The sequence below is a fragment of the Gorilla gorilla genome, chromosome 2, assembly GCF_029281585.2.
Source record: "Gorilla gorilla gorilla isolate KB3781 chromosome 2, NHGRI_mGorGor1-v2.1_pri, whole genome shotgun sequence".
NCBI lineage: Eukaryota > Metazoa > Chordata > Mammalia > Primates > Hominidae > Gorilla > Gorilla gorilla.
This window is the reverse complement of record NC_086017.1, coordinates 160,262,080-160,279,732: the sequence shown is the minus strand read 5'-3', so window position 1 is coordinate 160,279,732 and position 17,653 is coordinate 160,262,080. Positions and strand designations below refer to the sequence as shown.

Sequence of the window (17,653 nt, the reverse complement as noted above, 5' to 3'; positions counted from 1 at the left end):
CTCCAGCACCTGCTAGAGGTTGTGATACTACCACTCAGTGGTGGGGGGATCTCTGTCCTGTGCAATTAATTTTTGGATGTTCCTAAAAACTTGATACAGTTTTTGTTTATAGTCTTCCTTCAATCTATAATGCACATCTCTTTCAATCTTCATCTACCAAAATTCTAGCTAGCTTTCATGCTTCACTTCAAACACAATCAGCTATCCACAACTTCCCCATACAACTTAGCCAGAAGTAACCTCCCTCCTCCCAATGTCAATGGCACTTTCATGAGGTCTTAAGACATTTTTCGCAAATCTCCTAGTGTCTGTGACTCTTGTCTGTCTCTCTAATCTTCTATTGTTGCTTTAGAAAGTGGTTGGTGTATCTTATTCACAGTTGCATGGTCAGAGGGCACAAGGAAGTGCCCTGAACATAATCTAAGCTCAAAAAACAGGAAATAGAACCAAAACCATCATATGCTGCTGAGATTAAAAGGAAATGAAATCAAGCTACTGCTTGTGAACCCAGTTTACATGCCAGCATAATAGGGGAAGGCAACTCAACACATCTGCCACCAATTAGCACATGACTTTGGCCAATTCTAACCTCTCTGTAACTACTTCCCTATCTGTGCCAATCAGGGAGAGAATCAGATCATCTCTCTGGCCCCTTCACAGTTCTAAACTATTATAAATAACTCAATTTATACTAGAAAAATATGGTAGCAGTGAGAAAAAAAATTTAGGAAATCTAAAAAGAAACTTAAAGAGATGCTCTGACTGGCTGCATTGACTTTTCATTAAAACTCCCTATGAAAGTCTTCCTTTATGAAGAACCTCATACTTCCTTACAGGGACCCCTACCCAGTCTAGGGAAACAAACAAAGACAAAACCAGAGTCTAAATCTTTGACATTGAAAAGGCAGGTATGGGTTATCAAAAGACAGACTTACAATGACATGTAACTCATGCATTTGTAGTACTCTATGCTAGTTCACACAGTTCTCACAGATTTAGGCAGTACCTCAAAAATTTACAAACAAATAAGTGACTCACAGGCCAGCAAGTGACCCTCTAACAGTACCTTGTAATGACGTGCAAAAATTGTGGCGTGAGTACTGCCTGCTGAGACTTTTCAGGATACTGGTAGACTGACATCAATTCAACAGATTTGACAACCATGTAGAGATAGCCCACATGAGGTAAGGAGAAAAAGCAAAAGAGACTCAGCAATTCTTTTTCCTGAGACAAATTTTTTCCATCAGACGTAAGAGAACCTGCATGCAAAAATGAAAGAAATAAAACACCATGAAACCAGTAAATAAAGGGGGAAATAATCATATATTGACTTTGCTATGCAAACTGTATCAGCGGGTAACCAAAGAGTTGCAAAGGGGAAGTTGCTCTTTATAGAAGAATGTTGGTAAGAAATAAAAAAAGAGTAATATAATTAGAATATCGGCATTGTACAACCCCTACTAAATTAACAGATCTGAGTAATGATCATCAATGGCTGTTAACATCACAAAAAGAGTCCACTGGCAGAGCTCAACACTACCTGTGCTTCAAAATAATAAAAAGAATAATAAATAATCTGAGCAAGCCTGAGTATAGACCAGCAATGTTGATAGAAATATGTGAGCCACATCTGTAATTACTAGATTTCTAGTAATCACATTTTAAAAAGTAAAAAGAAACAAGTAAAATTTTAATAATATTGTATTAACCCAACATATCAAAAATATTACCATTTCAAGAAGCAATAAACACAAAAATTAATATTATATACATTTTTGTACTTAGTCTTCAAAATCTAGTGTGTATTTTATACTTATGCCATATCTCAATTCAGACTAGTCATATTTCAAGTGCTTAATAGCAGCATGTGACTAATGGCTACCATACTAAACAGCATAGATTTCCATCTACCAACTCACACGGAAATACAGTGGACAGAGAAACATGTTAAATGACACGTAAGGATTCAATTAGCAAAATTCAGATTGTTGGAAATTTTATAGTAAAGAGTCTAATTTCTTGTTAAATAAGATGCAAAGAAAAGAGAGGAGGGAAAGCCTAGATATTAAAAGAGCCTTAAAAGACATAGCAATCAATTGCAATGTATGAACTTTATTTGGAATATGATTCAAACAAATGAATTATAGAAGTTTTTTAGTCAATTAGAGAAATGTGAACACTTACTGGATATCTGGTGGTATCAACAAAATTTTTTTTATTTTTATTTTTTGAGATGGAGTCTCACTCTGTCACCCAGGCTGGAGTGCAGTGGCACGATCTCGGCTCACTGCAACCTCCACCTCCCGGGTTCAAACGATTCTCCTGCCTCGGCCTCCCAAGTAGCTGGGACTACAGGCGGCCACCACCATGCCCGGCTAATTTTTTTTTTTTTTTTTTTTTAGTAGAGACGGGGTTTCACCATATTGGCCAGGCTGGTCTCGAACTCCCAACCTTGTGATCCACCCGCCTCAGCCTCCCAAAGTGCTGGGATTACAGGCGTGAACCACCGCACCCGGCAACGAATTTTTTATAATGTGAAATAGCATTTTGGGTTTAAGTAAAAGAATACTTTTAGAGACATATGTTGAAATATTTATGAATGCAATGGTATGAACTCCGGGATGTGCATCAAAATAATGTAGCATGGAGCAACACTGTTGAAGCTGTTTGATGGGTACATGGGGGTTCACTGCACTATTTTCTATCTAAATGTGGCTGTAATTTTTCATAACCAAAGTTGTTTAACAAGTACCCTGACTGACACCCTTGAAGGACACCAATTAATAGCAGAAGTCCAATTCTGTACTCTCCATATTTGGCTGAAAGTCAACTGTCCAGTTTTTTTCTCCCTATTCTTTTTTAACATACATCTGTGCTCTGGCCAAAGAGAACTGCTCACGAATCTCCAAATACACATAATTTTACACCTCATATAATGTTGGTTCCCATTATGTAATATCTTACCAAAATCTCTATCATCCATTACGGCCCAGCTCAAATACATATGACCCATCCGTTCGTCTATTCAGTCAGTATTCATCAGGTACCTACTAAGTGCTGCTGTTCCAGATTCTAGGGATACAACAGTGTTCAAAACAATGTAACTGCTTTCACAGAGCCTTCATTCTAGTGATGTGGATTGGGATGGAGAGTAAACAAGTAAACTCCAGTGTGAGTGGAGAAGGGATATTTTAAATTGAGAGGTCAGAGAAGTCCTCCGTGATGAGGTTACACTTCAGCTGCAAACTGAATGACTTAAATGCACCAGTCACACAAGGCTGAGAGGAGTACACTATGCACAAGAAGAGCAAATAATAGGTCTTAGATAAGCGTGCCTGTGGCGTCTCTAAGGAAGAGGGAAAGGCCATTATGGATGAAGAATAGTAAGCAGGGTGAGAGTGGGACAAGATGGGCTTAGAGTTAAGGTCATATACGCCATGGAATGGATTTGGAGTTTTTATTCCAAGTGCTATGGGAAGCTCACTGGATCTTTAGCTGATCCTCTAATATGGCTACTGGCCCTGTCTGGTCTCCAGCCCTGTCTCACTGCCATCCCCTTAATTTTGCTTCTCTCAGTTTCTCAAATGTGATCCTCCCTCTGCGACAGAGCCTTTGCTACTGCTTCTGCCTGGAAGGCTCTCTTCCCCTCCCCTGCACCAACCCAACCCTATTCCCAAGTGAGTCCAATTCGCCCTTCAGATCCTCTTTCTCAGGAAGCCTTCCCTGACCTCAAGATGAGGTCAGGGTCTTTTGTTATAGGCTCTCACAGGGAGGTTTACCACAGATCACTCATTTCAGGGTACAACTGTGAATCTGCCGTTATTCGAATGTCTCCCTTCCCCCACTAGACAATTAGCTCCGTAAGAGCAAGCACTTCACTCACTGTTAGTTCCCTAGTATTCAGCACAATGCTCAACATAGTAGGTACTCAATAAATATTTACTAAAAGAAAGAAAAAAAAATGAAGATTAGAAACACATTTAATCGGAATAATATTTGTATCTTTCTCTAGATAACATCTAAAGACGTTAATCAGGCCAGAACTGAGTGCAGGGCCTATTAGTGATTCTCAATCATGGTGCCCATTAGACTCTTGGGGAGCTTTTAAAAAATACTAATGCCCAGGCCCTGTAACTGATATCTTGCATGTAGAGCCTGAGTATCAATATCTTAAAAAGCATTCAGGTAAGCCCATTGTGTGGCAGGGTTGAAAACCACTGCTCTAAATTATTTTCCATTCAGTCCACATTTTTACACCTAATTCACAAGCCAATCATAAGAAGCTTGGCCAAATACCTAGCTAGAACCCAGACATACCTTGGCTCTAACAGGTCTCCAATTTCCTTTTTGGGCCTAGAGGCCATTTCAAAAAGGGAAATGAGTTCAGTCTGTCATGCCTTCTCCATGGCTTCTCCTAGCAGGTATGACTTCCCTTTCTAGTACTCACAGGTATTTGCTAAGGATTTTGGGCCGGGTGTGGTGGCTCACACCTGTAATCCCAGCACTTTGGGAGGCCGAGGTGGGCGGATCAATGAGGTCGGGAGTTCGAGACCAGCCTGACCAACATGGAGAAACCCCATCTCTACTAAAAATACAAAATTAGCTGGGCGTGGTGGGGCATGCCTGTAATTCCAGCTACTTGGGAGGCTGAGGCAGGAGAATCACTTGAACCCAGGAGGTGGAGGTTGCAGTGAGCCAAGATCATACCATTGCACTCCAGCCTGGACAACAAGAGCAAAACTCTGTCTCAAGAAAAAAAATAAAAAATAATAATAAAATAAAGGTCGGGGTGCGGTGGCTCATGCCTGTAATCCTAGCACTTTGGGAGGCCAACACAGGCAGATCACAAAGTCAGGAGATCGAGACCATCCTGCCCAACATGGTGAAACCCCGTCTCTGCTAAAAATACAAAAAAATTTAGCCGGGCTTGGTGGCAGGTGCCTGTAGTCCCAGCTACTCGGGAGGCTGAGGCAGGAGAATCACTTGAACCCAGGAAGTAGAAGTTGCAGTGAGCCGAGATCGCACCACTGCACTCCAGACTGGCAATAAAGCGAGACTCGGTCTCAAAAAAAAAAAAACTTTGTTAAAGGGCCACAAGGAGACTCCAGTGGAAGAACCAAACCACCAAACCTATTACCCACATGGGTCTTCACTTCCAGCCCAGACAGAGCATTTTCACCTTGCTGCACTGTCACACTCCTACACTGTCATGCTTACCGGTCTGGTAAATGGGTAGCAGCTGGAGGGAATGTAGCTTGATGTCATCAGACAAGACATAGGACGAAATATCAGGAGCAAAACGTCTGTGGGTTTAAAAAGACAGAGAAAGGGAAAAATATAACTTCCATGTACTTTAAGCAGGCATATATACATAAAATTCTGGTAAAAAAAAAAAAAAAAAAGCACTATAATACCTATAGAGCAGGTGCTGAAAGTGGGAATATTTTCTTTTTTCATCAGCTAATCCCGTAGACTCCAGTGTAACAGATAATCCAGACTGTTCACTTTTTTCACCAAGAAGTTCCAGGGGCTTCTGGCAGATGACAAAATCATCTGACTCAAGCTGTGAAATTTCATTACTGATGCCTTAAAAAAATAAAATGTAACAGTCCTACTTGAATGAAAATTAGATTTTACAACATCCTCTCACCAATTAGACATATAGTAATTTTATTTATTTATAATATGCACACATTTACAAGGCACTGTGGTTGTGAAAAGACTTAGCGCTTGCTCATTTAATCTCCACAACTGATAAAGTACAACAGGGTAGGTATTATCATCCCCATTTTACACATGAGGATGTTGAAACTCAGAGATGGTATTATTAACCCAAGGTCATTCAACTAGTAACTATGAGGACTAGGACTAGAAGCCCCTCATCTAGCAGTGGTTGTTCCATTACTTCTACTGATAAATATATTCACATGCTACAGAGTAAGCTATGGACAGCCAGATCATAAAACCAAATCCCATGAAATAGGAATAACTAAATCTATAAATAACATGGCCGGGCACCATATATACCACAGACCTTCAGACTGCCAAAGGTGAAGGTTTTCTATGTTCCTAAAACAAGAAAGCAAGTCAAATTCATTACTTACCTTCTTCTGTCCGTCTTATTCGATTGTTGGTCTTATGTGGATAGTGGTGAACTCTCTCTCCATTTTTAGGGCCTGACTCCAGTTTTACGATTAAGACTTCTAAGTCTGACATGACAGCAACATATCCAACACAAAAAGAAATCTCAACAGGAGTGATATTATCTATGTGTATAATTAAAGAACGTTCAAAGTCCAATAGTGAGAATTCCTCATTAATGATCTGGTACTTCAAACTAAATAAGACTAATTTATTTGTGCAGCCAACGAGAAGGTCTCCTTTCACAGGGCAACAGGAAATGCACAAGGGGGCCTCCGAAAGCGGCATTTCAATAATGTACATCTGGTCTCTGAAGGCTTTGCTGAATGGTCCCTCCACATTATGCCCAATCATTCGGATACACACACGAGAGTTTTCAGTCCTTTTATTTCTCCAGTTCACATAAGCACGTAGAAATGTAGCTTTGTTTTTCTCTTCAATTGCTACCAAATAATCTCCTGAGAAGGAATGAAGATTATACTGAGAATTTGTAATTAGAAATACAACCACCTCCCTTGCTGACATGAGTACTATTAATGAATTCTAACACAAATGGTCGAATTAAAGACTGAATAGAATAAAACCCTAAGTAACAAAATCTTAGGTGTATTTTTGACTGACATTAGGCTTTGAGGTTCTGAAATGCCATCTCTCCCATCTGAGTGTCTTAAGACAACCTATTAATTGCCCATGTAACATACAGAAAGTTCATATAAGGAATAAAATGTAAAATTAAGTGTTTACTGTAGCTCTAAATCTGCAGTTCTAACAAAGCTCTACTGACACAGAATTCACTATTAGGGTGACACCAAAATTAGGTATACATTAAGGAATTCTCAGATTAGCAGAACTTACACTTCAAACCCTCTCCTTCCCACAAGTCACAAGTCTGAGAAACAGGATAAAGTTGGAAATAGCAAAGAAAATACAGATCCAAGTTAATTTTCTCTAAATTGTTGATTGTATAAGTTTTAACTTATAAACATATATTGGTTGTGGGAAGTCAAAATGGTAACGTGGTAAAGAGATGCAAAATGAAAAGCATAATGATCTCCCCCTTGAGGACCCAATGTTAACACACAGCCTGGTATGTGCCTTTCAACACCTTTTTCTCATATAAACAGAGATCACAGAGCGGTATTCTGTCTTTTTTAAAAACAAACAAAAACTAAAGTGTAATCATATTAAATGTATTTAACAATCTGCAACTTTTAAAAATTATTAATAAATCTCTCCCTCCAGGCTGATACATGGATATCTAACATCCTTTTCAATATGTTCAACATCCCATATGTACATACATATGCATAATTTATTCAATAATTCCCTTACTGATAAGCATTCAAATATATTTCCAGGGTTTTTTGCCACTATGTTTCATGGTAATACATAGGCTTATATCTATATCTTTATTTACTGGGGGATTTATTTTAACGGTACAGATTCCCAGAAGTGAGATATGTTGGGCCAAAGGGCATGGGCATTTTAAATTTCAATATTGCCCAATTACTATCGATTAGATAATAGAAATTCATGTTACCAGCAGCAGTGCTTAAACACACCTGTTTCCCCACATCCTCACTAGCACTGACTTTACACAATGAGAGAAACATGGACTCTCATGGCTATTATAATTTACATTTCCTAGACCTTTTTATAAAGCTGGCCATCTTTTCCTATGTTTATCAGCCATGTATAGTTTCTCTTCTGCATGATGTCCAATTTTTATTAAGTTGTTCATTTGTTTTTCTTATCATGACACTGTAGCCCTCTACTTAAAAGGGATATAAACCTTTTGTCGTCTATAAATAGTAAATGGTTTTAGAGTCTATTTTCTGATTTTGACTTTGCTGATGGCATCTTTTACCATACCCTTTTTATTTAGAGTATACTATATGTATCTTTTCCTCCTTGCCTTCTGAGTTCCCATCCATGTCCTCCAAATTACATAAATATGCTCCTATATTTTCTTCTATTTTAGTGGAGGTTTAGAAAATAAACATTTTTAATCTTTAGAATTTTGCGGGTAAAGAAGGAGATAAGTCAGAGGATCTAATGTCACTTCTTCCAAATGTAGACTCTATTATATTAACACTATTAAGCAAATTGGCCCTTTTCCGATGAACTGAAATTGAAATGTTGCCATTACATTGACTTCCCATGTACTTATGAGGCAAGGAAGCAGGTGCTGCCCCTTTCTGCAGACATTCACTGGGCTGACCAGGCTCCCTCCTCCAAAATGATCCTGACTTCTACAGGTAGCAAGCTTTCTCCTGATGGTTCTTTTTATGCCACAGAGATGGAGCCTGAACCCGTTCTTTCCCTGGAGATCGCAGGTGCCCTAAGTTTGTTCACTTTTCCAGGGAAGCAGTTTGGACAGAGTTGGGATGAAGCTGAGGCCTCCATCTTCCTAAAATTCCCCCAGTAAATAAATTTTCTTTATTGTAGTACAATACACACAACATAAAATGTACATTTTCACCATTTTTAAGTCTACAGATCAGTGGCACTGGTATCTTCTCATTGCTATGCAACCATCACTACCATCCATCTCTATAACTAACTTTTTCATCTCCTAAAAAACTCTGCACTGATTAAACAATAATTCCCTATTCCTCCCTCTCACCAGGGTGAGACCACCATTATACTATCTCTATGAATTTGACTACTCTAGGTACCTCATGTAAGTTGAACCATATAGTATTTTTCCTTTTGTATCAGGCTTGTATCACTTGGCATAACTTCTCCAAGATTTATCCAGGTTGTGGCATGCATCAGAATTTCATTAAGGCCAAATAATACTCTATTGTATGTTCATACAATATATTTTATTTACTCATTTACTTGTCAATGGATCCTTGAACTGTTTCCACCTTTTGGCTCTTGTGAATAATTTTGCTACAAACATTGGTGTGCATGTATCCATTCAAGTCTCTGCTTTCAATTACTTTGGGTATACACCCAGAAGTGGAATTGCTGGATCATATGGTAATTCTATGTTTAATGTTTTGAGAAACTGCCATATTGTTTTCCACATAGGCTGTGTTATTTTACATTCCTACCAGCAACGTTTAAGGGTTCCAATTTCTCCACATTCTCCCTAACACGTTAATTTCTGTTTTTTTAATAACAGGTATACTAATGGGTGTGAGGTGCTATCTCACTGTGGTTTGGATTTGCATTTCCCTAATTATCAGTGATTTTGAGCATCTTTTCTTATGTTTTTTGCTGTTTATGTATTTTCTTCTTTGTAGAAATGTCTATTCAAGTCCTTAGCCCATTTTTTAATCAAGTTTTTTTGGTTGTTGTTGAGTTGTAAGAGTTCTTTATTGTATATATTCTAGATATTAATCCCTTATGAGATATATGATTTGGAAATATTTTCTCCCATTCCATGTTGTCTTTTCAATCTGTTGATGAGTCTTTTGATATATAACAGTCATTACTTTTGATAAAGTCCAGTTTATCTATTTTTCTTCTGTTGCCAATACTTTTGGTATCATAATTTAGTAAATAAATTTTAAAACTAAGAATATTTAATTACAATAAAACCTTTTTATTCATATACCTATAAATACATGCCCATTTCATCTATAAAATTCATATATTAACTAATGTTTATAGTATGCAAATTGTAGATAGTGTCCATGTTGTATTGTGTGCTTTCAGATTAATGACCTGGTCTTTAAATGATGATCCAGCACTTGCTAAATGTGCCTGCCTGACAATCCTTATGATCAGAGCTTTAGAGTTCCTTCAGTTAACTCTCACAACAGCCCTTCAAGATATAAATCTCCCTCCTCATTTTATACATCAGGAATCTGAAGCACAGACAAGCAAAGTAACTTGTCCAAGGCAATACAACGAATAAATTAGGAAACTGGGACTCAAACCTAGATCTGGTTAGCTCAAAAGTTTATGTTCTTTGCCCAGTAATGCTGTTTCCCCAACTGATAGAAGGGAAATACAAGTCTACAGGAGTCTGTGGAGGCTATAACCCTTTCCAAGAGAAGGGAACTAAATTTTTTAAGCTTTATGTGTGCAGTGCCTCATTTTACCTTTTTTAAATTTAAGTGTCTTGCTCTGTTGCCCAAGTTGTCTTGGCTCACTGCAACCTCCATCTCCCGGACTCAAGTGATCCTTCCACCTCAGCCTCTCAAGTAGCTGGAACTACAGGTGTGAGCCACCACACTTGGCTAATTTGTGTGTGTGTGTGTATATATATGTATATACATATAGTATAATGTGTGTGTGTGTATATATATACACACACACACATATGTAGAAACAGGGTTTCACTATGTAGCCCAGGCTCAGCTTCTGTCTTTATTAAGTACATTGAAAAATCATTCTCATTTTTACTCTTGAGCTTAGAGTTACTGATTTTTAAAAATAAGTAAACCTTCCCTTTTATGTAGCAAGATCACAAACATGGCTAACAGTAATACCAGATCAAAGGCTGTACTCCTATGACAAAATTGAATCACAAGGCAGAAATAATTTATAAGGCATCTAAATATGTTTTATGACTCCAGGAAAATTGAGAGAAAGTAGGGCTTGTGGGAGGGGTAGATGGGCTGGGGCTGGTTTAGTACACTTGTGCTAATGGCCAGGCAATTACAGCCTTGTGGTCTGCATCCTCCATGCCCCACCACCCCTAGACACCCCATAAACAAGTGTCTACCACCAAAGGTCCCCACACAGCACTCGACCCTGGCCACCAGGTCTTTCTCTTTCAGGAGTGGGGAGTTCTCAGGTCTCCCTTCTTCTTTGCTTTACACACTGTATTAGTCCATTTTCACATTACTGCTACAAGCAAATACCTGAGACTGGGTAATAAAGAAAAAAGGTTTAATTGACTCACAGTTCCACATGGCTGGGGGGACCTCAGAAAACTTATAATCATGGTGGAAGGCACCTCTTCACAGGGTGGCAGGACAGAAAATAAGTGTGGGTAGGGGAAATGCCAGACACTTAAAAACCATCAGATCTCATGAGAATTCACTATCATGAGAAACAGCATGGGGGAAACTGTCCCCATGATCCAATTACCTCCACCTGGTCCCGCCCTTGACACGTGGGGGTTATGGGGACTACAATTCAAGATGAGATTTTAGGTGAGGACACAGCCAAACCGTATCACACACAAAGCCTAAATTTATTTTCCCTTACTGATGACAATGTCAGAGGTCCCCGTCCTTCAAAATTTCTACCTACTTTCTCCCTAATACCCCCCAAATTTTATTTTAAAAACTTTCAGCTAATCTGAGATTTTTTTTTTAACCTGAAAATGTTTTCTGCTTGACTAGAGACCTGAAAAGCATTTTTAGTAAATATAGATGGCTGATGTAAGATTCTTTCCATTTTTGATGAGGAGACTTGCTACAGAGGAGGACACTGGGCATTGAGCCGGAATCCTCATGTCCCAGTTATTGTGAATGGAAGGAAGGGGCCAAAAGGGAAAAGCTGTGAAGTGGAAAACAAGTTATCTGGATACCATCATAGCCAGAGTCAGCTCTATTTATGTTCATTTATGGGTGGATTAATAGGAGCTGTACCCAGGGGTTGAAGTTCAAGCTGTGGACTGAAACTTACCCTTGAGCTACATGACCCGTGATGCTAATTCCATCCCACATGACTCTTGAACCTGCTTTAAGGCAGTCAACTGGTTTATAAAAACATCTTTATTGTTCAAGGCCTCGTTAATGAGGTTACAATGCTACTCATGGCCTCCTGCAGCCAGTACTGCTCTAGATCAGTGGTTCTCAATCCTGATTAAATATCTGACTCACCCCAATGCTGTCCTCACTCCAGGGAAGCTACTACTGTATCTCTGAGGGTTTGGCCCAGGCATGGAGATTTTTAAAAACTCCCCAAGTGATTCGTATGCATAGGTAGTGGCCATCCAAGGATCCAACAGGTAAGAAAGCTAGAAGTTTACATAATACCTGCCACTCCAAATTCTAAAATAAACATCCACTTGGAAGAATGAAGTAAATCATGTAAACATATTATCTGTCTGTGTGTATGCCTGTCTGTCCCTGTCTTTCTTTCTCTCTCTCACACACACACACATAAAAGTTGAAAGTGGTGAGTTCGTTACTCAGTAAAACTCTTGAAAGTGAGAACTCTTATGCCTTAAAAGGAGTGACGTAGAGAAAACTACCAATATTGTAACAGGTATGACCATTAAAGACAGATTTTATAAGAAATACCAAAATTGGAATATTCCTGCTGAAAGGGAACTTAAAGAGTTAATGAGAGGTTTTTCAAACAGGTCCGTGGCCCAGTGCAGGCCCCTGCTAATGTTGTCATTAGGCAAAAACAAAAACAAAAAACCAATGACAGCAGAGTAAGTTGTTCACAAAGCTAAAGACATCCAATGTTTGATGCTAAGTGTTTTTTCTTTTATAAATAATGACAGTAAATAGTAAGGCTTTTCATTTTTTTTAAAAAAAAAACACAGGCATATCCCAGAGATATTGGAGGATTGCTTCCAGACCACCGCAATAAAGCAAATAATGCAATAAAAAGAGTCACATAAATTTTTTGGTTTCCCAGTGCATAAAAAAGTTATGTTTGTACTAGATTATAGTCTATTAGGTGTGAAATTGCATTATACCTAAAAAACAAACAAACAAACAAAAAAACAAAGCAATGTACATACCTTAACTAAAAATATTTTATTGCTAAAAAAAATGCTAACGATCATCCAAGCCTTTAACGAGACATATCTTTTCACTGGTGAAGGGTCTTGCCCCGATGCTGATGGCTGCTGACTGATCAGGGTGGTGGTCACTGGAGGCTGGGGTGGCTGTGGTAAATCCTTAAAATAAGACAACAATGGGCCAGGCGCAGTGGCTCACACCTGTAACGCCAGCATTTTGCAAGGCCAAGGCAGGTGGATCACCTGAGGTCAGGAGTTTGAGACCAGCCTGACCAACCATGGAGAAACCCCATCTCTACTAAAAATACAAAATTCGCCACAAGTGGTAGCGCATGCCTGTAATCCCAGCTACTTGGGAGGCTGAGGCTGGGAATTGCTTAAACCTGGGAGGTGGAGGTTGTGGTGAGCCGAGTTCACGCCACTGCACTCCAGCCTGGCCAACAAGAGTGAAGCTCTGTCTCAAAAAAATAAAATAAAATAAAATAAAATAAAATAAAAAATAAAACAATTAAGTTTGCTCCATCAATTGACTCTTCCTTTCACAAAAGATTTCTCTGGAGCATGCAATGGCATTTTACCCACAGCAGAACTTCAAAATTGGAGTTAATCTTTTCAAACCTTGTCATTGCTTTATCAACTAAGTTTATGAAATATTCTAAATCTTCGTTGTCTTTTGAACAATGTTCCCAGCATCTTCAATAGAAACAGATTCCATCTCAAGAAACCACTTTCTTTGTTCATCCATGAGAAGCAACTCCTCATCCATTCAAGTTTGATCATAAGATTGCAGGAATTCCAACACATCTTCAGGCTCCACTTCTAATTCTAGCTTTCTTGCTATTTCCACTACATCTACTGTTATTTCATCCACCTAAGTCTTGAACCCCTCAAAGTCATCCGTGAGGGTTGGAATCAACTACTTCCAAACTCCTGTTAATGTTGGTATCTGATCTCCTTCCATGAATCCTGAATGTTTTTAATGCCATCTAGAAAGGGTGAATTCTTTCCAGATGATTTTCAATTTATTTTGCCCAGATCCATCAGAAGAATCACTATCTGTGGCAGTTATAGCCTTACCAAATGTATTTCTTTAATAATGAGACTTGAAAGTCAAAATTACTACTTGATTCATAGGCTGCAGAATGGATGCTGTGTTAGCAGGCATAAAAACAACATCAATCTCCTTCTACATCTCCATCAGAGGTCTTGAGGGACTAGGTGCATTGTCAATGTGCAGTAATCTTTTGAAGAGAATATTGTTTTCTGAGCAGTAGATCAAAACAGTGGGCTTAAAATATTCAGTAAACAATGTTGTAACAGCTGTGCTGTCACCCAGGCTTTTTTCATTCTAAAGCACAGGCAGAGTAGATTTAGCAAAATTTTTAAAAGGGCCCTGTGATTTTCAGAATGGTAAATGAGAACTGGCCTCAATTTAGTCACCAGCTGCATCACCCCCTAACAAGAGTCAGCCTGTTCTTTGAAGCCAGGCATTATCTTCTCCTCTCTAGCCAAGAAAGTCCTAGATGGCATCTTCTTCCAATTTAAGACTGTTTTGTCTACACTGAAAAAAAATCTGTTGTTTAGCACAGCTGCCTCCATAAACTCATCTTAGCTATATCTTCTGAACTTCTGGATAACTTGCTGCAGATTCTACATCATCACTTGCTGCTTCACCCGCACTTTTATATTGTGGAGACAGCTTCTTCCCTTAAACCTCATGAACTGAACTCTGCTAGCTTTAAACTTTTCTGCTGCTGCTTCCTCACCTCTCTCAGCATTCACAGAGTTGAACAGAGGGCCTTGCTCTGTATTAAGCCTGGGCTTAAGGGAGTATTTTGGCTGGCTTGATCTTCTACCTAGAGCAAAGTTTTTTTCCTATCAGCAATAAGGCTTTCTAATCATTTGTGTTCACTGGAGTAACACTTAATTTCAAGAACTTTTCCTTTGCAGTCACAACTTGGCTAAGTGTTTGGTCCAAGAGGCCTACCGTGCAGCCTATCTCAGCTTCTGACACGCCTGCCTTCCTCACTAAGCTTAATCATTTCTAGCTTTTGATTTAAAGTGAGAGACATTCAAGTGTCACTTGAACATTTAGAAGACATTATAGGGTTATTAATTGGCCTGATTTCAATATTGTTGTGTCTCAGGGCCTAGGGCAGCCTGAGGAGGCAGAGACGATCAGAGCAGTAATCAGAACACACACAACACATATCAATTAAGTTCACCATCTCACATGGGCACAGTTCATGGCACCCCAAAACTACTACAATAGTAACATCAAAGATTGCTGATCACCATAACAGATATAATAATTATGATAAAGTTTGAAATATTGCCAAGAACTATCAAAATGTGACTCAAGAGACATGTAGTGAGCACATGCAGTGTGAAAAATGGAACTGGTAGATTTGCTCCACACAGAGTTGCCATAAACTTTCAATTGGGGAAAAAAAAACACGCAGTATCGGCAAAGTACAACAAAGTGAAATGCAAAAAAAACAAGGTATGCCTGTATATGTCTTTACTTAACAAAATAAGCAGTCAGATACTATGTATGGTAACCCCACAGTTTTTAATTGAGCCACGAAATCCCAGGGTCTGGATATCACTGATCTATTTATTCAACTTTTTTTTTTTTTTTTTAACATAAACTCAGACCCCAAGGTTTCTATAAACTCACACCGAACCAGCTGCGGGGTAGGGATTAGAGAGAGATCTCCCATCTTCCAGGTTCAAGTTCTCCACTTCATTAACACCATAGCCACCAGCTTTCGCACCGTAAATACTGAACTTTACACCCATCTTGTAAAGTATGAATCGAAGGTAAGTGTATTAAAGGAATTATATGGTAAATTCTTCTGTAATCTAAAAGGGATCTAGTTTTAAATGTTGGATTTTTCTAAAATAGGATTCACCCACACAGTACTTCCTTGGTATTGCTTCACATTTCTGGTGTGAAAGAGTAACAGCTGCTCCTACAACTGTTTGTTTTTGTTTGTTTTGGGACGGAGTCTCACTCTGTCGCCTAAACTGGAGTGCAATGGGGCAATCTCCGCCTCCCCGGTTCAAGCGATTCTCCTGCCTCAGCCTCCCAAGTAGCTGAGACTACAGGCGCCCACCACCACGTCCGGCTAATTTTTGTATTTTCAGTACAGACGGGGTTTCAATAAATTGACCAGGCTGGTCTCGAACTCCTAACATCGTGATCTGCCTGCCTCAGCCTCCCAAAGTGTTGGGATTACAGGCGTGAGCCACTGCGCCCGGCCACAGATGTTTAAGAGAAGAGAAGGGGGCAGTCTGAGTTCTACTTACACACATTTAAAAATCAACACATAATGTGAGCTTTCAAAAACCGACCGGAAGTGGATGGAGGTACAGATGTAAAAGAACTGCCAAGAGTTGGAATAATTGTTAAAGCTGGGAGTACTTGGAGGTTCCAGGATACAGTACTAGTCTCCTTATTCCTACTTGTTTTTTTGGTAAGTCTTTGAAATCTGATGCACTAAAGAGTTTTTTGTTGTTGTTTGCTTAAGTATCCGAGATGAGTGGAATCCAGCCAGAGGCCTTTCTGCAGAAAACCAAGACCAAGAGATGTCAGAGTCTCCGCCCCGACAGAAGCAAGCTCATACCTATGCTTGCGGCGACAACCGCATAGCTCAATGCGACTTCAAGCAATCAGCGGCCAGACCCAGGGAGACCATCCGACAAATTCCGGGAAGCAAGAAGTCCCATCCCTAGCTAGAGCTACAGCCCAGACGTTCGGTCCGCTAGCTAGGAGGCCTCAAGCTGGACCCCAGGCGCCCCCTGGCTCTCCAGATTACTCACCAGCCTCGCTGTAGGCCAGGCGCAACACCCGGCCCAGCGTGGAGAAGGCGCACCGCGGCTGGCACAGCTCCTGGCCGGCCACCGCGAACGCCTCCACCTTGCAGCCCGCCGCCACGAAAAGCGCGTCACGCCCCCCGCCACAGAACCGGTCCGGCTCCAGCTTGCAGGGCACCACCTGCTGCGACCCGAACGGGTGCAGGTTGTACAGCTGCACCATCCCGACGTCCGGCTGCGGGATGGCACAGCCTGCCCGCCCTGCAGGGCGCCCGGAGACCCCGCACTGACCGCGAATGTAGGACTACTTCCGCGAGCGAGCCAGTGACGCAGGGCCACGTGAACGCCAGCCAGCCCCGCCCGCGGCTCCGCTACTTAAAGAGGCCGCCGCAGGGCGTGGCAGGCGTCGGGAAAGCGGTCACGCCAGCCTGGTCAGTCCGCGCTCTCGCGCTGCAGTGCTTTCGGTCTCTGCGCCTCCCACTCCGCCGCGCGAGCTTGCCACTGCTCTACGCTCAGTGGCCGGTGGGTGCGGGGACCGCTGGGTCCCTGCCTTTCGTCTTTTACTGCTTCGGGCCAGGCGGTATGTTTTGGCTTTTGAGTACGTTCTGACAATTCATCATCTATCTTGTAACATTTTGTACTTACTTTGAGGAGCGTTATTCATGTCTCTTCAGTAGTCCCTGAGCTTCTGGAGGATGGGGTTGCAAAAACTGAAATGGGGTGCAGTTCGGGGCTAAACACTCTGAAGAGTTGCTTTAAAATAATGGAAATTCTAGAATAGTTCAGCTGGAAAGAGCAAAGCCTTGAACGTGCTTGGCAAAAAGATGTTTGTTGAATGAAATAATCCATGGACTTCATCTTGTAGGCATTTGACAAAAGACTAGTTTGAACCCCAGAGGATAGAAGAACTAGGAGGGAAATCCCCTGGCTTTCAGTCCAGTGCTCCTAAAACTATGCAGTAAATTATCTATTCCTGACATCTCAACGTGGAGTTCGCGATCGCAACACTTTCCCTTTTCTAAAAAA

General features: G+C 40.4%; 1 protein-coding gene across 7 annotated transcripts in view; it reads right to left on the bottom strand.

The window, feature by feature from the left end:
• Positions 1-17,076, bottom strand: part of HPS3 (HPS3 biogenesis of lysosomal organelles complex 2 subunit 1) — a 43,445-nt gene extending 26,369 nt beyond the window's left edge. For 6 of the 7 annotated variants that reach the window (XR_002005303.4, XR_008678635.2, XR_008678634.2 and 3 more), the window contains exons 1-5: positions 16,634-16,970; positions 6,105-6,599; positions 5,415-5,586; positions 5,218-5,303; positions 1,067-1,259 (exon numbers count right to left, since the gene is read on the bottom strand). Coding sequence is in view for 3 of the 7 variants with exons in the window: in XM_055383612.2 (XP_055239587.2) it covers positions 1,067-1,259; positions 5,218-5,303; positions 5,415-5,586; positions 6,105-6,599; positions 16,634-16,850 (1,163 nt within the window). In the remaining 4 variants the exon portion in view is untranslated. Of the gene's footprint in view, positions 1-1,066; positions 1,260-5,217; positions 5,304-5,414; positions 5,587-6,104; positions 6,600-16,633 lie in introns of all 7 variants that reach the window. The other variant, XM_019023904.4, reaches the window with a different exon arrangement.
• Positions 17,077-17,653: the final 577 nt, after the last annotated feature.